General features: G+C 47.7%; 8 protein-coding genes across 8 annotated transcripts; 2 read left to right on the plus strand and 6 right to left on the minus strand.

Annotated features, from left to right (window-relative positions):
* Nucleotides 1-460: 460 nt before the first annotated feature.
* F4822DRAFT_442599 (putative cytochrome P450 monooxygenase) lies at nt 461-2,703 on the plus strand (the record flags this gene model as incomplete). The annotated part of the gene is made up of 4 exons (XM_051463011.1): nt 461-523; nt 583-1,374; nt 1,446-1,927; nt 1,989-2,703. The coding sequence occupies 4 exons, from the start codon at nt 461-463 to the stop codon at nt 2,146-2,148; spliced, it is 1,497 nt and encodes a 498-aa protein (XP_051315020.1). The 3' UTR covers nt 2,149-2,703.
* On the minus strand, nt 2,278-3,569 carry F4822DRAFT_427599 (glycoside hydrolase family 43 protein; the record flags this gene model as incomplete). The annotated part of the gene is made up of 4 exons (XM_051460773.1): nt 2,278-2,577; nt 2,636-3,015; nt 3,085-3,409; nt 3,501-3,569. 4 exons carry the CDS (start codon nt 3,567-3,569, stop codon nt 2,278-2,280), a joined length of 1,074 nt encoding a protein of 357 aa, XP_051315021.1.
* Nucleotides 3,570-4,397: 828 nt separating this feature from the next.
* Nucleotides 4,398-5,352, minus strand: F4822DRAFT_194333 (uncharacterized protein). Its single transcript, XM_051453621.1, has one exon. The coding sequence runs from the start codon at nt 5,162-5,164 to the stop codon at nt 4,502-4,504; it is 663 nt and encodes a 220-aa protein (XP_051315022.1). The 5' UTR covers nt 5,165-5,352; the 3' UTR covers nt 4,398-4,501.
* F4822DRAFT_194273 (uncharacterized protein) lies at nt 5,353-7,086 on the minus strand. Its single transcript, XM_051453620.1, has 7 exons — nt 7,035-7,086; nt 6,830-6,949; nt 6,599-6,692; nt 6,104-6,534; nt 5,930-6,030; nt 5,710-5,862; nt 5,353-5,641 (listed from the first exon to the last, which is right to left on the minus strand). The coding sequence occupies exons 3-7, from the start codon at nt 6,689-6,691 to the stop codon at nt 5,541-5,543; spliced, it is 879 nt and encodes a 292-aa protein (XP_051315023.1). The 5' UTR covers nt 6,692; nt 6,830-6,949; nt 7,035-7,086; the 3' UTR covers nt 5,353-5,540.
* A 369-nt stretch (nt 7,087-7,455) lies between these two features.
* F4822DRAFT_442613 (NAD(P)-binding protein) lies at nt 7,456-9,048 on the minus strand (the record flags this gene model as incomplete). Its single annotated transcript, XM_051463012.1, has 5 exons — nt 8,451-9,048; nt 8,233-8,391; nt 8,070-8,176; nt 7,696-8,012; nt 7,456-7,637 (listed from the first exon to the last, which is right to left on the minus strand). The coding sequence occupies exons 1-5, from the start codon at nt 8,490-8,492 to the stop codon at nt 7,456-7,458; spliced, it is 807 nt and encodes a 268-aa protein (XP_051315024.1). The 5' UTR covers nt 8,493-9,048.
* Nucleotides 9,049-9,152: 104 nt separating this feature from the next.
* F4822DRAFT_194449 (uncharacterized protein) lies at nt 9,153-11,132 on the plus strand. Its single transcript, XM_051453622.1, has 2 exons — nt 9,153-9,444; nt 9,535-11,132. Exons 1-2 carry the CDS (start codon nt 9,215-9,217, stop codon nt 10,808-10,810), a joined length of 1,506 nt encoding a protein of 501 aa, XP_051315025.1. The 5' UTR covers nt 9,153-9,214; the 3' UTR covers nt 10,811-11,132.
* A 194-nt stretch (nt 11,133-11,326) lies between these two features.
* F4822DRAFT_442621 (putative cobalamin synthesis protein) lies at nt 11,327-13,635 on the minus strand (the record flags this gene model as incomplete). The annotated part of the gene is made up of 3 exons (XM_051463013.1): nt 12,633-13,635; nt 11,775-12,573; nt 11,327-11,719 (listed from the first exon to the last, which is right to left on the minus strand). The coding sequence occupies exons 1-3, from the start codon at nt 13,013-13,015 to the stop codon at nt 11,327-11,329; spliced, it is 1,575 nt and encodes a 524-aa protein (XP_051315026.1). The 5' UTR covers nt 13,016-13,635.
* On the minus strand, nt 13,514-14,691 carry F4822DRAFT_194569 (uncharacterized protein). The gene has a single exon (XM_051453623.1). The coding sequence runs from the start codon at nt 14,557-14,559 to the stop codon at nt 13,846-13,848; it is 714 nt and encodes a 237-aa protein (XP_051315027.1). The 5' UTR covers nt 14,560-14,691; the 3' UTR covers nt 13,514-13,845.
* Between the last annotated feature and the right edge of the window lie 1,094 nt (nt 14,692-15,785).

Here is a 15,785-nt window from a genome sequence, read left to right on the forward strand (position 1 = left end):
GACTGGATACACTTATCCATACTCATCCATGTCACACTCACTGGATGAGACTGGATATCCTCATCCACATTCATCCATGTCACGTGTTATGCACTCCTGCCCCACTTCGGCAAGGAAAAAGGTTTCCTCCGGGGTCTTACACCCCTGTAGGCCTGTGTGGTTTGTGACACCTTTTCAAGCTTCACATATTCGGAGACTTTTCTAATCTCCGTTCCCTGCTAATTCGTGCGCGACGGTGCTACGGCATTTATACAAACACTCCAAGTCCGCTCCTATTCCTTCAGAAACTATCTCAATCCGCTAGCTTCGAAAGTCCGATTTTACTTCCCGTCCTAAACCGTCTTACTCTAAAACGTCGCAACTTTCCTATCGCAATGGCTGTATTTACGTCTATCGTTTTAGTTGTGGTACATCAAGTCTCTTTTACGGGGACTTACACCTAACCAGCATTACGACAACGATGTCATCTCTCTTCACAGGCGACTTCAGCATTCCTAAGCTGGCCTTGCTAGTCATTCTCCTGGTATAGTACGGCCCATCAATACGACCTAGGAGCTCCAATCTAACAGAGATCTTGGTTAGTCTATCAGTTACCATGTCTCCATATCAGTATACAATCTTCTTTTCCATCCGTTAGCGTCATACCCAGGTCCAATACTCCACCGCATCTCCATACTTCCCCGTACGGCGTACCTCTTACGCGGCGAGTTACCATTTCATGTCACAAATCTCCACGCCAAGTACGGACCCGTAGTGCGTATTGCACCCGACGAGCTAGCATTCTGCGACCCCCAAGCTTGGAAGGATATCTACGGCCACAAGCCACAAGGTCAGGATGAATTCCCAAAGGATAACAAATTTTATCGGCCGATTAAAAGCACACCCGCTAACATATTCTCGTCTTCGCGCAATGACCACGCACTCCTTCGCCGACAACTTGCCCATGGGTTTTCCGACCGTAGCATGAGAGAGCAAGAACATATTATTGGCGCATACGTCGACTTGTTGGTCAAGCGTCTCCAAGAACATTCTAAAGGAGGAACCAAAGCACTCAATATGCGCGAGTGGCTAAATTGGACAACATTTGATATCATTGGTGATCTTGGACTGGGGAGTAGCTTTGAATGCCTCGAGAAAGCCGAGTATAATCCCTGGGTCAGGGTTATTACCAAGGCAATTAAGAGCAGCAGCTATATGCAAGCTATCACCGCCGTCGGAGGTACACGGCTAGTTACTTGGGTTGCTCAAAGTGGGTTATGGAAATCTCGTCAGACTCATAGGCAGCTCGTAAGAGAAAAGGTCATGCAGAGAATGGAGCTTGGTGCTGAACGTCCAGATCTTATTGAGGGCTTATTGAAGAAGCAGAAAGAATGGGTGAGTAATAATCCTGATTATATGTTCTCGTATCCCGATCTGTAGTTGTTGCCGTATACTAACTCCCGCAGCAAATGTCCTTACGTCAAATCTCAATTAACGCTTCAAGGCTCATCGTTGCGGGCTCCGAAACCACTGCGACGCTCTTATCTGGCACTGTATTCTTTCTTACGACGCATGAAGACAAACTCGCCAAACTGGCTCACGAAGTCCGTTCGTCTTTCAAGAGTGACGAAGAGATTACGTTAAGCTCTGTTGGGGATCTTACGTACATGCTTGCATGTTTGGATGAATGTCTCCGCATGTATCCCCCCGTAGCCGTCGGATTTCCGAGAGTGACACCAAAAGGAGGTGGGACAATCGCTGGTCACTTCATCCCAGCCGGGTACACGGTCAGCGTTTGGCAGTGGGCGATTAACCACGACCCACGCTTTTGGACTGACCCCTACGAGTTCAAGCCGGAGAGATTCCTGGGCGATCCCCGATATAAGAATGATAGGTTTGATGCTATGCAACCATTCAGTGTTGGACCTCGGAATTGCATCGGAAAGAAGTGAGTACTGGTCTCCTAGAGTTTGACCATATTAGAGCTATGCAGTAACTAATTGCGACAGTTTGGCGTACGCGGAGATGAGGCTGATCCTGGCCAAGATCATTTACAACTTTGATATGCGGTTAGATGATGGTGCCCTGAATTGGCTCGCGTCACAAAAGAACTATGTCTTGTGGGATAAACCAGTGCTCGGTGTGTATATCACTCCTGTAACTCAGTGACATTCTGCGCTTCATGCCCGTACACGAGTTCAATCTGGCATTAAGACCGCTATTATATATACAGATTCAAACGACCTTAAAGTGTGATTGGTAGTCACGTACACCTGGATAGTCAGTTCCCGCGAGGTCTCAACCCTGATAATTGATAACTTTGATCCCTTCGGTATACTCGCCTGCAGGGAATTTGATTTTACCAATGTACATGCGGCGTTTCGTATCAGCAGGGTTACCCGGCTTGTCGCGACCGTGGAAAGCGATGGTGGTTCCATCCGATGCGATGTCCATATGACCGGGGCCGTAAATAGGTTGATTAGGTCCGGATTTGGCGAGGGTTTTACGATGACCGAACTCGGCGTCGGGGGCAGTTCCCCACGCGTATTGGATATCGTACTTGTCGCTGTTATAGCAGTGTGTGCTGAAGAACAGGACCTACATCACCTGAGGTCAGAGGTATTCCCGGTGTAATCAAATTGTTCAGGGTACTTACATATGAGCCTGGTTTACGCTTCCACATCGCCGGTCCTTCGATAAGTCCGTCGTCGGCCGCGCCATTGTGGTTAAGAATGGTCTTGGGACTACCTTGAAGGGTCAATCCGTCCCGCGATACTCTCTGGACTCGGATCGGAGTCGGGTTGTAAGTGTCGCCCGTTGAACTGCCTGTGCAAGTAGTCTTACCGCCTAGTGCGTTACCATCAACTTTCCAGATAATCCAACGATTCTTTCCATCGTCAAACTGAACTGGGTCAATGACTCCACCGCCAGCATCGTCGCAGATCAAGGGCTTATCCGTAACTATGAAAGGACCTTGGGCATATTCCGCAGTAGCAACACCGGCGCATCGGCGGGCACCAGTACGTTGGCCGGAGACTAGAATACCACTACTCAGTATTCCGTCGCCTCGAGTCATGAATCAATAAGATGTGTGAAGATACTTACAGTACATAACGTACTTGCCGTTGTCGTTCTTGAAGACACTCGGGGCCCAGATACCTCGGTTTTGGGGATCAACCCAGGGGCCCACGTCGGGCATCGCGTCCATCTTTGCCCACGTCCATTTTTTGCCATCATTAGACGCCGCTAGGGGAACGTGCCCATTGTTGTCGCTTGATGTCGAATAAGCCCACCAAACATTGCCATCAATGAAGAGCGTCGGATCGGGGAACGAAATGTCCATGACTGGGCCATTCCATGGTCCTCGAGCTCGAGATAGAAGGTCACCATAATCAAACTCGGACTCTGTTACGTTGAGAAGATCGATGGTCTATTGTATGGTCAACGTCTGCAGCATTCGGCTGCTCGGCCTGAAGAGCCAGGATCCGACTCGAAGGACAGTTGAATACAGCTTCACTCACATCGAAATCAGGAGAAGGCAATGCTGCCGCGAGCGCAGTGGCTGTCGCCAGTAAGAGACATTTCTTCATGATGGCGACTCTAATCAAGATTTTCTATAGTATACAATGTTGGATTTCATGCGCATCCAAGCAGCAATAAAAGGAGGTGCTATTATATATGTAGCCGTCTCTTCCCAATCCTATCTAGGTTAACTAAGAGGCAGTAAGCGAGTGACCCGTCCCCATGTTCCTACCTAGGTAAAGTTCATTGCGGCAACCACTGTAACATCGCTGGTCGTATCCCTCAACTTCGTTTTCATGCCATTGTACCTTCGCTATGTCCTTAGATCTCTGGCTGGTTCGCGAGCACGACTTGGGGCTGGCTGCCTTGGCGCTAGGACTAGCGAGGAAGCCAAGTTTCCTAAACCACAAATCCTAAGGCGCATTGGGGCTGGACATAAGGATTGACGAGGGTCCTCTCAAGTTGCGCGAAGGATGCAGTTCTCGTTTATTTGGGTACCTTGTTTAGTATCACTAACCATACAGCAGGGCAATAGCGACATCGTTTCGCGAAAAGCTCGTAGCTAATTATCATGATAATATAGGTTTGCGCATTCGGGGGCATTTCTTTTGACCGTCTAAGCTGAGGCATGCCCACGGCAAAGCCGCGGTGTTTCGATACCAAACCTCCCTTACATATAAGACAAACACTTTTAAATCTATCCGGCGTATATGCATCACAAGATTGGAAAGTTAACGTATCATCACACAAATCCAGATATAGGAAAGACGTTACATCGTCTTTCAGTCGCATAATATACACCTAGGGGTGGCGTTAGGTAAGTATACGCTTTCGCCGTCTTTACGATGGCCTCACAAAGAGAACTTGGTAGTTCGCCTCAAATAGGAAGGTCACCCTATAGTAAAATTATGCTATGGGTTCACGCTATTAGACGTCATCTGACAGCGCGCGTAAAAAGGACTCAGGATCAAGCGCATGCCTTTGGAAACCCCATCCCACATTAAAATTTAAGTCTAACACAATGTTGAAAACGCGGATCATCCGCTCCTTGATAACTTATATCCCCCAAGGTAGCCCATTCCCATACTTTCCGTTGCGATAGTAATAAACATTTGTCCTTCCCACTGCCCGACGCGTCGATATTGTACCAAATCTCGGCTTTCTTCATATGCCTCTTGTCGCGTAGATATTGGATGAACGAGCGCTGTTTTCCCCATAAGATGTTCCTCCATCTTTGCCGAACGGAAGCTTGTTTAACGGGGTCGCAGTCCCATACTAGAATTCTTTTACCTTTTCTCTTGGTTGCGGTGTCATTGATAATAGCTAGCGCAAAGACGTGCCATGGCCTTCGCTTCCATTGGTCGCCTACGAGGCTGCCATTGGGTATGCTGAGCAACGCTATCGAGGTCTGTCTGCCAAATCTTGAGTGCGACCCCGCGAAGTTCCGAAAGAAGTCTCGAGAGTTGGCATCGGGCATATACTCCTCCCAATTTGCGCGGTCTTGTTCGCTATGAAACGATATTACTTGAGGGTGCACGTAGGGACAACGTCCATGCGTCATTGGTTCCCAAAACTGTTGTAAGAATGTTGATATCTCCGTACCTGGAGATTCGGGGTCGGAAGCCGGTTCGCGCGTCGGAACGATGGCGGTCGCGGGCTGCATATTGTTGAGCAGTTCATGATAAATGACAGTAAACAGAAGAGATGAAGAAAACAACACGGTAAGAAAAAGTAAGCAGAGAACAAATGTGAGATGTGATAGGAATTAGACCGTGCTCACTAGAATCGATAGATGGTCGTGAGGCTAGAAGACCCTTGTTGAAGGTCCATGCTGACCTTGTAAGCGATTCATGTCTTCATGACAAACGTTCCCCTCAGATACATCGCGAAAAAAGTGCACAAGGGCAATGGTAAAATTTTCTATAAATGGGTTCATTCGATTTCTCTAGTCTTGATTGACTTTGCGAGCTAGCTTTTGGTTGTGACTGGTAGAAATCTGGCCGGTTCTCTGACATATAAAGTATGAGGCAAGCTCATCTTTACAGGAAGATATCGTTCTGGGCACCAGCTTTCCATCCCATCTTTTCATTGTAGCCCGGGGAGATCCCAGCTGGCATTTCGAAGTTGTTGCCATCAATCTCTATTCAGTGCGTTAGGAATGGCGGAAACCAAAGCAAGATTTGAGAGAAAAGACTAGGGGATACATACGGTTCCAGGCGATCATCTGTTTTGCTCCCTCGATACATGGCGTCTTACCATCACCGCAGAACACCGCCGATTTAGCGGCAGCGACAGTCTTCGTTGAAGTAGAGCCAGTAACGCGACATCTAAAATTCTGCATGTACATATTCGGTTGACCGCCTAATTAACAGGGTAGCGCATGTCAGCTCAAGGGACTTGAGTGAGAGGAAAGGAACGGCCGACTTACATCCGTCGGGAACCCAAAGCCACGCGCAATAACAGCCACCCTCAGGACAAGGAGGCAAATCAGCCGGGACATCGTATGTGGCTAAACGCTTCCACGGAGTACTGTTATAATTACGTCGCCATTAGCTCGATGTCTGCGTAAGACGCAATTTCATTCCCGACTCAAGTTACGTACTGCTGCAAAACTGTGAATACCGCTAGGTTCTCCATTGTAACTTTCGAAATGTCGGAATTGTATGAGATAGCGAAAGCGGTTCCAGCAGCTGTTGACTCATTATGGGTATGCATCGCGCCGCCTGCTTGGTCAGGGTTGGCATCGAGGCAAGTATCAGGAGAAGGACTATGCCAGTCTTCTGGGTGTTGTCCACCGTCCGGCCATTCCGAAGTGAATTGTCCCTTAAATGAAAGAGTAGTTTGAGCACGGTTATGAGCCAGCTCAACTGTAAAAGATTTGCCCGCGGGGAGCTCCAAAAAGTCGCCCTCATCGGGTGGGAACTGGTCGCAACTGCGGTCATGCTGCATCCACCATTCGCTCTTGGGAAGTTGGTATAGAGGAAGGACAGCGGTGTTCGTATTCGCGTCATCGACTCCAGGTTCAGTGCCATTCTATTCTACACGTTACTAGGCATTCAACAGTCGGCATTAGTACAAAAGAAAAGGAGACACTTACCAGACAAAACATACCCTTAACCCACGCAGCTACGTGAGCTTGCACATGGCTAGCCGAGGCCAGGGTGACAATAAATGCGATGGAAGTCTTCATGCTGTCCCCAAGTAAGTTCGTAATCTTTCACAATGAAGTATTGGGCCGAAATGGTGCTGAGTGAATGAAATGCTAGGATTATTCGTTTTTCGCGGGATTGTCATTTGTTTAATACACTTCTTCCAATGTCCTACTTACCGCCATGTCGCTCGAAGCGGCTTCGGAAATTGTTACGGTTTGGCGAGAGAGGGCAGCCCTGAAGTTGTCATGTAAATATAGATTACATGACTAAATGGCTGAGCTCAGCTACAAATAACCCTTGAGGCGTCAAATCGATATATAAGAATAAAGCCCAAATAAGCCCTGGTAGGAATAGTTTAAGTGGGAAGGTCTGTCAGCTTACCAGGGTATTGAAGGCATACAATTTCAGGGGCAGATGTAACGTCGAATATCTTCGAATTGGACTCGGCCCTCTAGAACTTCATTGCCAAACTGAAAATTATACGGTGAACCTTCTGACCGACTCCTATCGGGCATGCGCGAAGGCGATACGGGAATATGCCACCGGACAAGGAAGAATTCAACTATTGATTATTATTGACCCATCATTAAGATATCTCACATCATTTATGTCATGGATAAGCGACGAATATGGCTTCAGCCCGCTTCTCGTGATACCTTCACTTGATGCCTGCCCCTCGATTTGGGAAAATTCGTCCTCTTTTGTATGGCTGGCGATATATCTTGAGGACTTGGAGGAGTGGTTACTAAAGGGCCAATGGGCAAGTAGTGTCTATTAAACATCAAGTACAATTTACAACAAATTAGTTAGCATCCCACCGAGGAAGAAACGATCCAGAATCTCCAGCCTCGAAACTCGCCTTTTCGAGGACAGCCAATACATCGCTTGTCGCTTTGCCCGGAGATAGCGGGCCTTTGAAGTCTGGCTTGAATGCCAGGACGCTCTTTACCAGACCTGCCATGCCTTGAAGCTCTTCTTCAGTGACTGTATCGATATCAGTTGGCTAACTGAATGACTTATTGGGGCCTTGGATAGGACTTACATGAGCTATAGTCCAAGGTCGCGACGACACCAGGTGACACAGACAAAAACAAGATGCCCTCATGGCGGTGTTGCGCACTGAGCTTGGCGATCGCGACGTTGAGCGCGCCTTTAGTAATCGAATGTAGCCCTGACACCCCGGAGTCATACTTTGTGAGATACTCTAGGCTTGCCATGCCCGTAGAGATAGCGAGAACTTTCTTGATGCTGCTACGCCGAATAAGCGGCAAGCATAAATGAAACAGATGTATATTCCCTATAACATTTAACTTGAAACCATAAAGCAGTCGTTCCTCGAGGAATTCGGGTCGATCGGCACTATTTCTGCGCGTTAGCAACGTGCGATTAGGATTTTTAGGTGGAAATTCAACCTACAGTTTGTCCATAGTAGTCAGCCCCTTCAGCTCATACATTGCTCCAGCATTTTCAATCAGATAGTCTAAGCGTCCACCAGTGATGTTGGATACTTCTTCTACGGCTTTCTACATGTATATTTAGTAACAGTAGTCATTCCGTGAAAGGATTTCGTTTATATTACCACTAGAGACGCATAATCGCTGAGGTCTCCTTGGACGAGCTTGACGTTCTTGAGCTCTGGCTCCGCAGCGATGATAATCTCAGCCTTTACTTTGTCACGAACTAGTCCAACGACAGTCGCAGCCGGGTCCCGTGCTAAGGCTTGACGCATAAAGGCTAGCTGTAGTAAGTTATTAGCATGTGGGCGCTTCGTGAAAACGCCATTTGGAAGGTACTTACTCCAAGACCTCGACCCGCTCCTGTGATTAGATACGAAGCCATGATGCTGGTTAGGTGGTGATGGGATGAAGTTCAAGTATAGAGGGAATCGTAGAGTACTTTATGAAAACTTTGGAATGGTGGTTGATAACTTGATTGTGTGAATACTGGCGCATCTAGGTCTTAAGTATGTTAAACAGTCGGCATGCTGACAAGGCCTACCCCGCGGAATGGAATTGCGATGAGCGACGAGCCTAAGGTCTAAGGGACCGAGGCGATATCCCTTACATATTGAATGGATCGGATTGTTATCCCTTCTCCGATACTTTCTTGTTGAATGGACGCGATAAAGTGTTGGTCCGATCATACATACAAAGAATCCTTGGCATTTCGATTCGTCAAGGGTATCTGGTGATAATTGCTACAAACCATATGCTAGGGTTCTCGTAATGAGTAGATAATATATACATGGTCGGGCATCATAGCAAGTTAACTATGTGTATAGTGTATTGCCCGGTATCAAGTAGATAGCTCTTGCCTTAATATCGATTTGTTGTTTATTTAAGCTACCGATGCGGTAGAGCGGACTGTAGACGGCGCCGAGCTTGATATATATAGGATGCTGGGAAGGTGGGATAGGTGGGATGGCGGGGTAGTGGGGCTTAGAGTACTAAGGTACATGAGAGAAAAAAATAATATTTTTAAAGTTGAGCGACGGCGACAACTACAACCACAACCACAACAATTACAACAACCCAATCCCTTCCTCTTAAGTAAACGCGAAAATGCCGAAACCAAAGTCTTTCGCAAAGCAAGTAAAAGCGAAACCGAAGAAGGAACAGAGACTTGAAACGGCCGATGATTTCCAATCTGCTGGTGTCGATTTTGAAGAGGCAGCGGGAAAATGGCGTGCGGGAGACGCCACCAAATCTATGAGATTCTTTCAACGCGCCATTGACGTATACGATCAAGGACTGCGTAAATTCCCTCAAAGTATTGACTTGGCTTATAACAAGTAAGTATCCATTAATAAACCGAAGTTTCAATTCGTTTCGCAGTGCGACGCCCTCATTCGACCTATGTTAGCAGCTGACAGTGTCTACAGAGCCCGAGTCCAGCTAGAGATAGCTACGCATCCAGTCCTCATAGACCAATTGCCAAAACCGCTGAAAGATGCACTAGATCTGGCGTTAGCCTCCCATCGTTACACGTTACAGTTAGATCCCGATAATGCCGACGCTCTTTTCAACACCTCCCAAGTCCTCACGTCAATCGCCGAACTACTTGCCTCTGACGAAGACGACGAAACCACCCAGAACGAAATCGAAGCTATCAAAGTTCTCCGTGAAGCAGTCGAGTTACAAAGCAGATGTCTCAGCATACAGGAACAGAAATACCAAGAGTTCGTCGAGCAGGAACGCCTCGCAAATGATCAAGAGGAGGAGCCAAGTAACCAGGTTACTGGAGCCACTGCATCAAGAGACGGGCAAGAATCCGGCGATACCGAGGAGGATGGCGAATGGTTCAACGTCGTCGAACCAGTTACACGCGACACCCTCATCGATACGATACTCGCCGAACTAGGTACCCTTACCACTCTTTGCAGCATCGTGAGCTCCTCGCCGGAGATCGCCCCTGCGCATACGCTTCCTTGGGTCGAAGGGCTTTCAACAAGCCTCTTGGAGAAAGCACAAATATTTTCGACAGATCAACCAGATAGGTTGCAAGAGATTGCTTTGGCAAAGGCGAACCTCGTGTCGGCAATATTAGAAGCCGGGTACAAATCAGGCAACATCAATGTCGAGACTTACAAAAGAGAAAGAGACACTGCATTTTCTGCGGCGGAGCTTCGACTTGAGAGGTTCGTTGACGGCCTTATTGCCAATGCACGCTCTCTCATCGCATTCAATTCCGCGTTAATTGATGTCGAGAATGAAGATGCCCAAATACAGGCGACATTGAGATGGAACGTGCTTACAGCCACTATAGCCAATCTCAAATCCGCTTCCGTGATACAAGGAGTATCTCAAGAGGACTTAGCCACAACACATCTCTTACGTGGTGACGCATCCTTGTATCTATGCTCTATGGCATTCCCGCCCACATCCCATCAAACAGCTATCAATACCGCCTCGCAGAATGCCAAGAACGCAGAGGTGTACTACCGCAATGCGAGTAGGCTAGCAGAAGACCAAGAAGAGAAGGACGTCGCTACATTGAAATCAGCTGTCGCTCGATATCTGCAAGCTTATTCCCAAGGAAACTCACAAGGCGATATTAGTGCGCTGCTAAACGCCAGCTCGCGAGGCCAGGGATGGGCTATTAGCCAGCTTGAAGATATGGTAGCGGAAAACCTCGTACCCCAAGCTCTTCTTTCCTAGGTGTTTAGGATCAAAGAAAAGCTGTGCATGCCATTGTTCCCAGTTTCGGTCTCCCAGAGCATATAGACTTGAGGTAAAGACTGCCATCCCGCATCGGTACACCTTACCTCTGCGAAACTCGCAGTAAGGGATGGATAGTCCTTACTGTGGCGCAGGCTGAGTGTTGAATTTGCGCACGACCCGAAGCCCGCAACTCCACGAATCATCATTTCTCACCTTGAACATTATCCGCCGAACCGTCCCTAGAATTTCACCTCGATCCATATGTGACGGTTTCAAGGGACTTCTCTACTAAGATTTGCAATTTCGCTGAAAGATCTTCAGTATCCAGGTAGTCTTCAACAATGTATTATGGAAGTAAGCCGCACAGTTGTCTGGAACTCGGATCGTTATTAATAGTATGTTCTAATGGTAAGTTAAGTCACCTTTGTGGGTATCGCCTGGTACCGGGTTTCCCATTCAGTGCCAATATTTAGACCCTAAGAAGCGAAAAGCTTCAAATGGCCACCGGGCCACTCAGTGTTTGTTGTCTTCATGGCCATGCCCGTTAGTATGGTCGTGACCTTCGTGGCTAGTTTCAATCCAGTCCTCAAATCCATCTTCAAAGAGTTCGTCTAACTTATCTTGGACGTTATCGGACTCCATGGCCGATTCCCAATCACGGAATTCTTCATCATCCAGAAGGCAAATATCGAGAGCCTTTCGTAGCCGCTCCTCACCTCCGTTTCGCATCTGTTGGCCGATGAAGACCAGCTCTTGTCGCCGATCACCCCACTTACCATCGAAGTCCCTCGTAATCGCCTTTCTTGTTTCGAGATCCGCGGGCCATTCATCCTCCGGGATTTCGCATCGCCAGAGGTCTTGACCGGAGATAGTCAGCATCACGCCTGCCTGCGACCATTCACCGTACTGGGAAAGAAGTCATGTTAGTGCTGAATAGATACGTGGTTAATGTTGTACTTGCCATCCTTGGTCTAGTCGCCAACCATAGGAATCCCTTCGATCGCAGCAGTGGACCGAATGTATCATCTGCCATTTTAGAAGCCAATCGAGCTTTGGGGTCAAGTTGGGGTTGTTCATCTTCCATCTCTGAGTCCTCATTACCCTCTCCGTCAACATCGTCGTCGTCGTCGTCGTCAACGTCCATCTCCTCTCCTTCGACTTGATACTCGGTCTGAATAACGACAAAAACAGATTTGATCATATCCCAAAGTCGTGCTGGATGGAAAGGACGACGGGCTCGGTATACAAATGTCCCTATCCCGTACTCCTCTGTCTCTGGGTTGATCTCCTCATTTAAACTCTTCAGCCAACCGGCGCTAAGAGCTGCCTTCTCATACGAAAACGACCGAGTGTTGAGGATCTCAGTTAGATCTAGGCGGGACTTGACAGTTGAGACGACCTTCGCACTAGGATTGAGTTTCCTAACCACACCTTTGATCCTATCGACCTCCTCCTTGGAGACAAGGTCACACTTGTTGACAACCACAACATCGGCGAATTCCACCTGGTCGACTTGTAGGTCGGAGATATTACGGTCATCCTCTTGAGGAACGTCCGTCTGTCGGTCAACCAAGAAATCAGCCGTCGCGAAGTCCTGCATAAAGTTGACGGCATCTACCAAGGTCACGCAGGTGTCCAAGCGAGCAACTTTAGATAGACCACCGGCTTTCAAGATCTTCGCCAGCTTCTTATTCGCCTCTTTATCGCCTTGGTCTTCCACTTCGAGATCGTAGCCTGCAGCAATATGCATATCGGCAAACCTAATCCCACCAATTAGCAAGATGATAACGCCGGGCCTGGAAACTAGACGAATACTCACTCTTCTGAGAATGTCTCGGCAACTTGCATAGGTTCACTAACCCCTGAACTTTCGATGACGAGATATTCGACCTGTTTCTCCCCAGCCAATCTAGCGACCTCTTCTAGCAAGTCCCCTCGTAGAGTGCAGCAGATGCAACCATTTTGCATGGCCACAACTTGTTCCTCTTTACGAGTCACATCGTGTGATGTAAGCAGGGCCGCATCGATATTCAACGCACCAACGTCGTTGACTATGACACCAATTCGAAGGCCATGATCAGGGGATGTCAGAATGTTTTCTAGTAGAGTTGTCTTTCCCGACCCTAGAAAGCCACTGAGGAGCGTGACTGGGAGCCTTTGTTCGGCCTTATCAGGAGTGTCGATTAGGATTGCTGGGGCCATTATGGGAACTTGGTTCAATGATGAATCGAAATACAGGTTTACGGGCACTTACTCGAATGGTTTCTACAGAGAGTCCAAATGCCTTTCTTGTGCGAGTCCGCCCATAGGGTCGTTACGTTTTATACCATCAGCCAGTTCCTACTCAACTCAAGTAGGGCTAGGGTAAAAGCTTGGAAACAACTATCCGCCCATTGGTTCATGGCAAGAAACTGCATGCTGGCTCGTCATCTCTTAGCATGCCCGTAGGACGATCTTTGGATACCTTGTTGGCCTCCGATGGCTTGTATATCCTAAGAAGTTGCCTTGAAGGTACACCCGCATTGTTAAAGGTACTTGATGAATCTCGATATTTTCGATTATCGGTACGTATAACGCCTATTGGCAAGTTTCCTACCTGTCATTGTGATTAGTAATAGTATCATAAAACTTTGACATGGAGAACCTTGATGGTAAAGCTAATGCAGGGTCCTCGGCAGACCTTGATGGCATATGGAGATGACACCTCAAAGTTGAGTAATTCACGGTCTTTGATTGGCGGATAGTTACAACCCATAATGCTCGAGTAAACCCCCTAGCACTCACATCGACGCATCCGTGGTCGGTAGATTTCACTACACAGTTGGAAGGATATGTATTGCATCAGTATACAAGAAGTTATGGCTTGCTGTGAAGAAATAGCATACGGTTCTATTATAAGGAGCCAATATTAAACTATTCTCTAGGTATTTACGGTGCTATTAGCAATATCCAAACGACCCGGGCAGTTTAGCTGCGGCGGTCCAGTCCACGACCCTTCGAATTAATCAGCCAGCCAACCCCCTTAACACTATCTACCTCACTTCCGGGTACTTGGACCAGTCGATATTAGCGGGGTCCTCGAAACATCGGGCCGTATTCGCGAATTCGTGCGTTGAGTAGCTTCCCTCGGGCAGGTCAGGTAGCTTGGCGCATTGCGGGAGAAACTCGACTACCACACAGTTGTCTGAGACCTGGTATTGATTTCGAAATGCCTTGACAACCACAAACTCCCAGTCGGGCGGATAATACGGAATGTTTTGCTTGCAAGCGATAAACTGACTCGCATAGGCCGAAAGTTCGGTCAACGGGTAAGGAGGATCCGTCAATGTAATTCCCGGCGTACCACTTCCTCCGTCGATGCCGAGCGCAACAACATTCTCGGTTTCGTTCGGATAGCGCATTATCAACCCATACGGAGCGAGTGGGGTTCCAGCGTCGGTAAGAATGTTGGATGTCTGGCGATAGATCTCGGTCGCGGTGCCGTTCTGGTAGAAGATCTGGCCAGGCGTCGTGTTATTCAAAACAGCCGTATTCAACCCGGCACCAATATGCGCTCCCTGCAGAGCCCATCCGTGAATTGGCGGCGAGAGATCGTGGGCTCTATCCGTAACGTTCGCGATGAGTTTGAATCCCTTTGAAAAGGTAGACGGAGGGTATGGGCTATCTTGACGACCCGATAGAGGACTTCCCGTCGCAAGCGATGCCGAAACGGCAAGCAAGATGTGTTGCCACGAATTAGAGATCATGATGATTAAAGGTGCGTTTATTATTTATTAAATGATTGATTGAAAACGAATGTATTGAGTTGAGTGTGTGAGAGACAGAATAAGAAACAATCGACATACCTGCAGGCACTTCTTTTATACCTAGGTATGTTAACATTTGCCATCACCATTCTTGGCGAAAAGCCACAGGATGATCATGTGGACTTGGTAAAAGGATACGAGGTTTCCGACGCCTCGCTTTGCCTCTATTGGAGGCATTGACTGCACATTGCTACCTTCCTACGTAATGGGACTGGACGGTGGGATGCCAGATTATTCCCCAATCGAGGGTTATCGTGCGAATGACATATTAATCCGCCCACTATACGAGACCCGGCCAGCCCCTTCACAGTCTAGTTACAAGTTAATATCGCAGAATCAATTCGCATTTAACCCCCTTCTAGTCCAGGAAAAACCATGGCTTGGAGAGCACATTTCTAAACTGCCCACTGTCATAAGAAGCCGTCGCCACATAACCCCCATGAGTTACTACCAAGACATCCATTCCCTGGACCAAGTCAATTTCGCTTCCCGGTCTCTCCGCAATTGACATGGATGAACTTTAAAATGCGCGAAAATGTCTACGGACCATTATGTTTAACTGGCCATGTTGACTTCGTATGCTGCGGTGCGTAGTCGCAAGACCGTGAGCAACTTATGGCTTAAGTGTTGGCTTGAAAACACACGTACCTAGGTACTTAACAATTATTAAACGTCAAGTGTCATTCTTCTAGATCCCCTGGTGGGTGTGAATTTGAGTGTTGATTATATTAATTTGAGCAGGCCAGCAGTTTCTATAAGTTGGCCAACAACATGGTCGGCAATAATCTATGGGAAAATAAAACATACACAACTGACTAGAGCTAAAGAGCAACTGCACTTTATCTAGCTTTATCGAACATTATATTCATCTCTTTAATCCGTGATGTTGAAATTAGGTCGCGCCGAGCCGCCGTGACAAAGTCACTTCGATGAAATGGAATCAACTCTCCCGAAAATTAGGACTACTCACATAAGGACATGATATGATATCATTGACAAATTTTCCGCTTACTACAATTCTTCATCACAGACCTCCTTGCCTATCAAGGCGACAAATGATCATCACAGAGGACAGCTCCAGGCATCGGTAGAAGTTACGAGGCAGCCCATGAGAACGCGTACACCAAAACAATACATTGAAAGGCCGAATCGAGCGGCCGAGTGGA

The sequence above is a fragment of the Hypoxylon trugodes genome, assembly GCF_022578975.1.
Source record: "Hypoxylon trugodes strain CBS 135444 unplaced genomic scaffold F4822scaffold_4, whole genome shotgun sequence".
NCBI lineage: Eukaryota > Fungi > Ascomycota > Sordariomycetes > Xylariales > Hypoxylaceae > Hypoxylon > Hypoxylon trugodes.

What these genes read in the sequence shown, in the direction of transcription:
- F4822DRAFT_194333 (XM_051453621.1), bottom strand. Translation starts at nt 5,164, where the DNA reads ATGCAGCCCGCGACCGCCATCGTTCCGACGCGCGAACCGGCTTCCGAC.
- F4822DRAFT_194273 (XM_051453620.1), bottom strand. Translation starts at nt 6,691, where the DNA reads ATGAAGACTTCCATCGCATTTATTGTCACCCTGGCCTCGGCTAGCCAT. An exon ending in TTAAGGGTATGTTTTGTCTG is followed by an intron (nt 6,535 to 6,598) that starts GTAAGTGTCTCC and finishes CGTGTAGAATAG; the next exon opens with AATGGCACTGAACCTGGAGT. An exon ending in GTATTCACAGTTTTGCAGCA is followed by an intron (nt 6,031 to 6,103) that starts GTACGTAACTTG and finishes TAATTATAACAG; the next exon opens with TACTCCGTGGAAGCGTTTAG.
- F4822DRAFT_194569 (XM_051453623.1), bottom strand. Translation starts at nt 14,559, where the DNA reads ATGATCTCTAATTCGTGGCAACACATCTTGCTTGCCGTTTCGGCATCG.
- F4822DRAFT_194449 (XM_051453622.1), top strand. Translation starts at nt 9,215, where the DNA reads ATGCCGAAACCAAAGTCTTTCGCAAAGCAAGTAAAAGCGAAACCGAAG. An exon ending in ATTGACTTGGCTTATAACAA is followed by an intron (nt 9,445 to 9,534) that starts GTAAGTATCCAT and finishes CAGTGTCTACAG; the next exon opens with AGCCCGAGTCCAGCTAGAGA.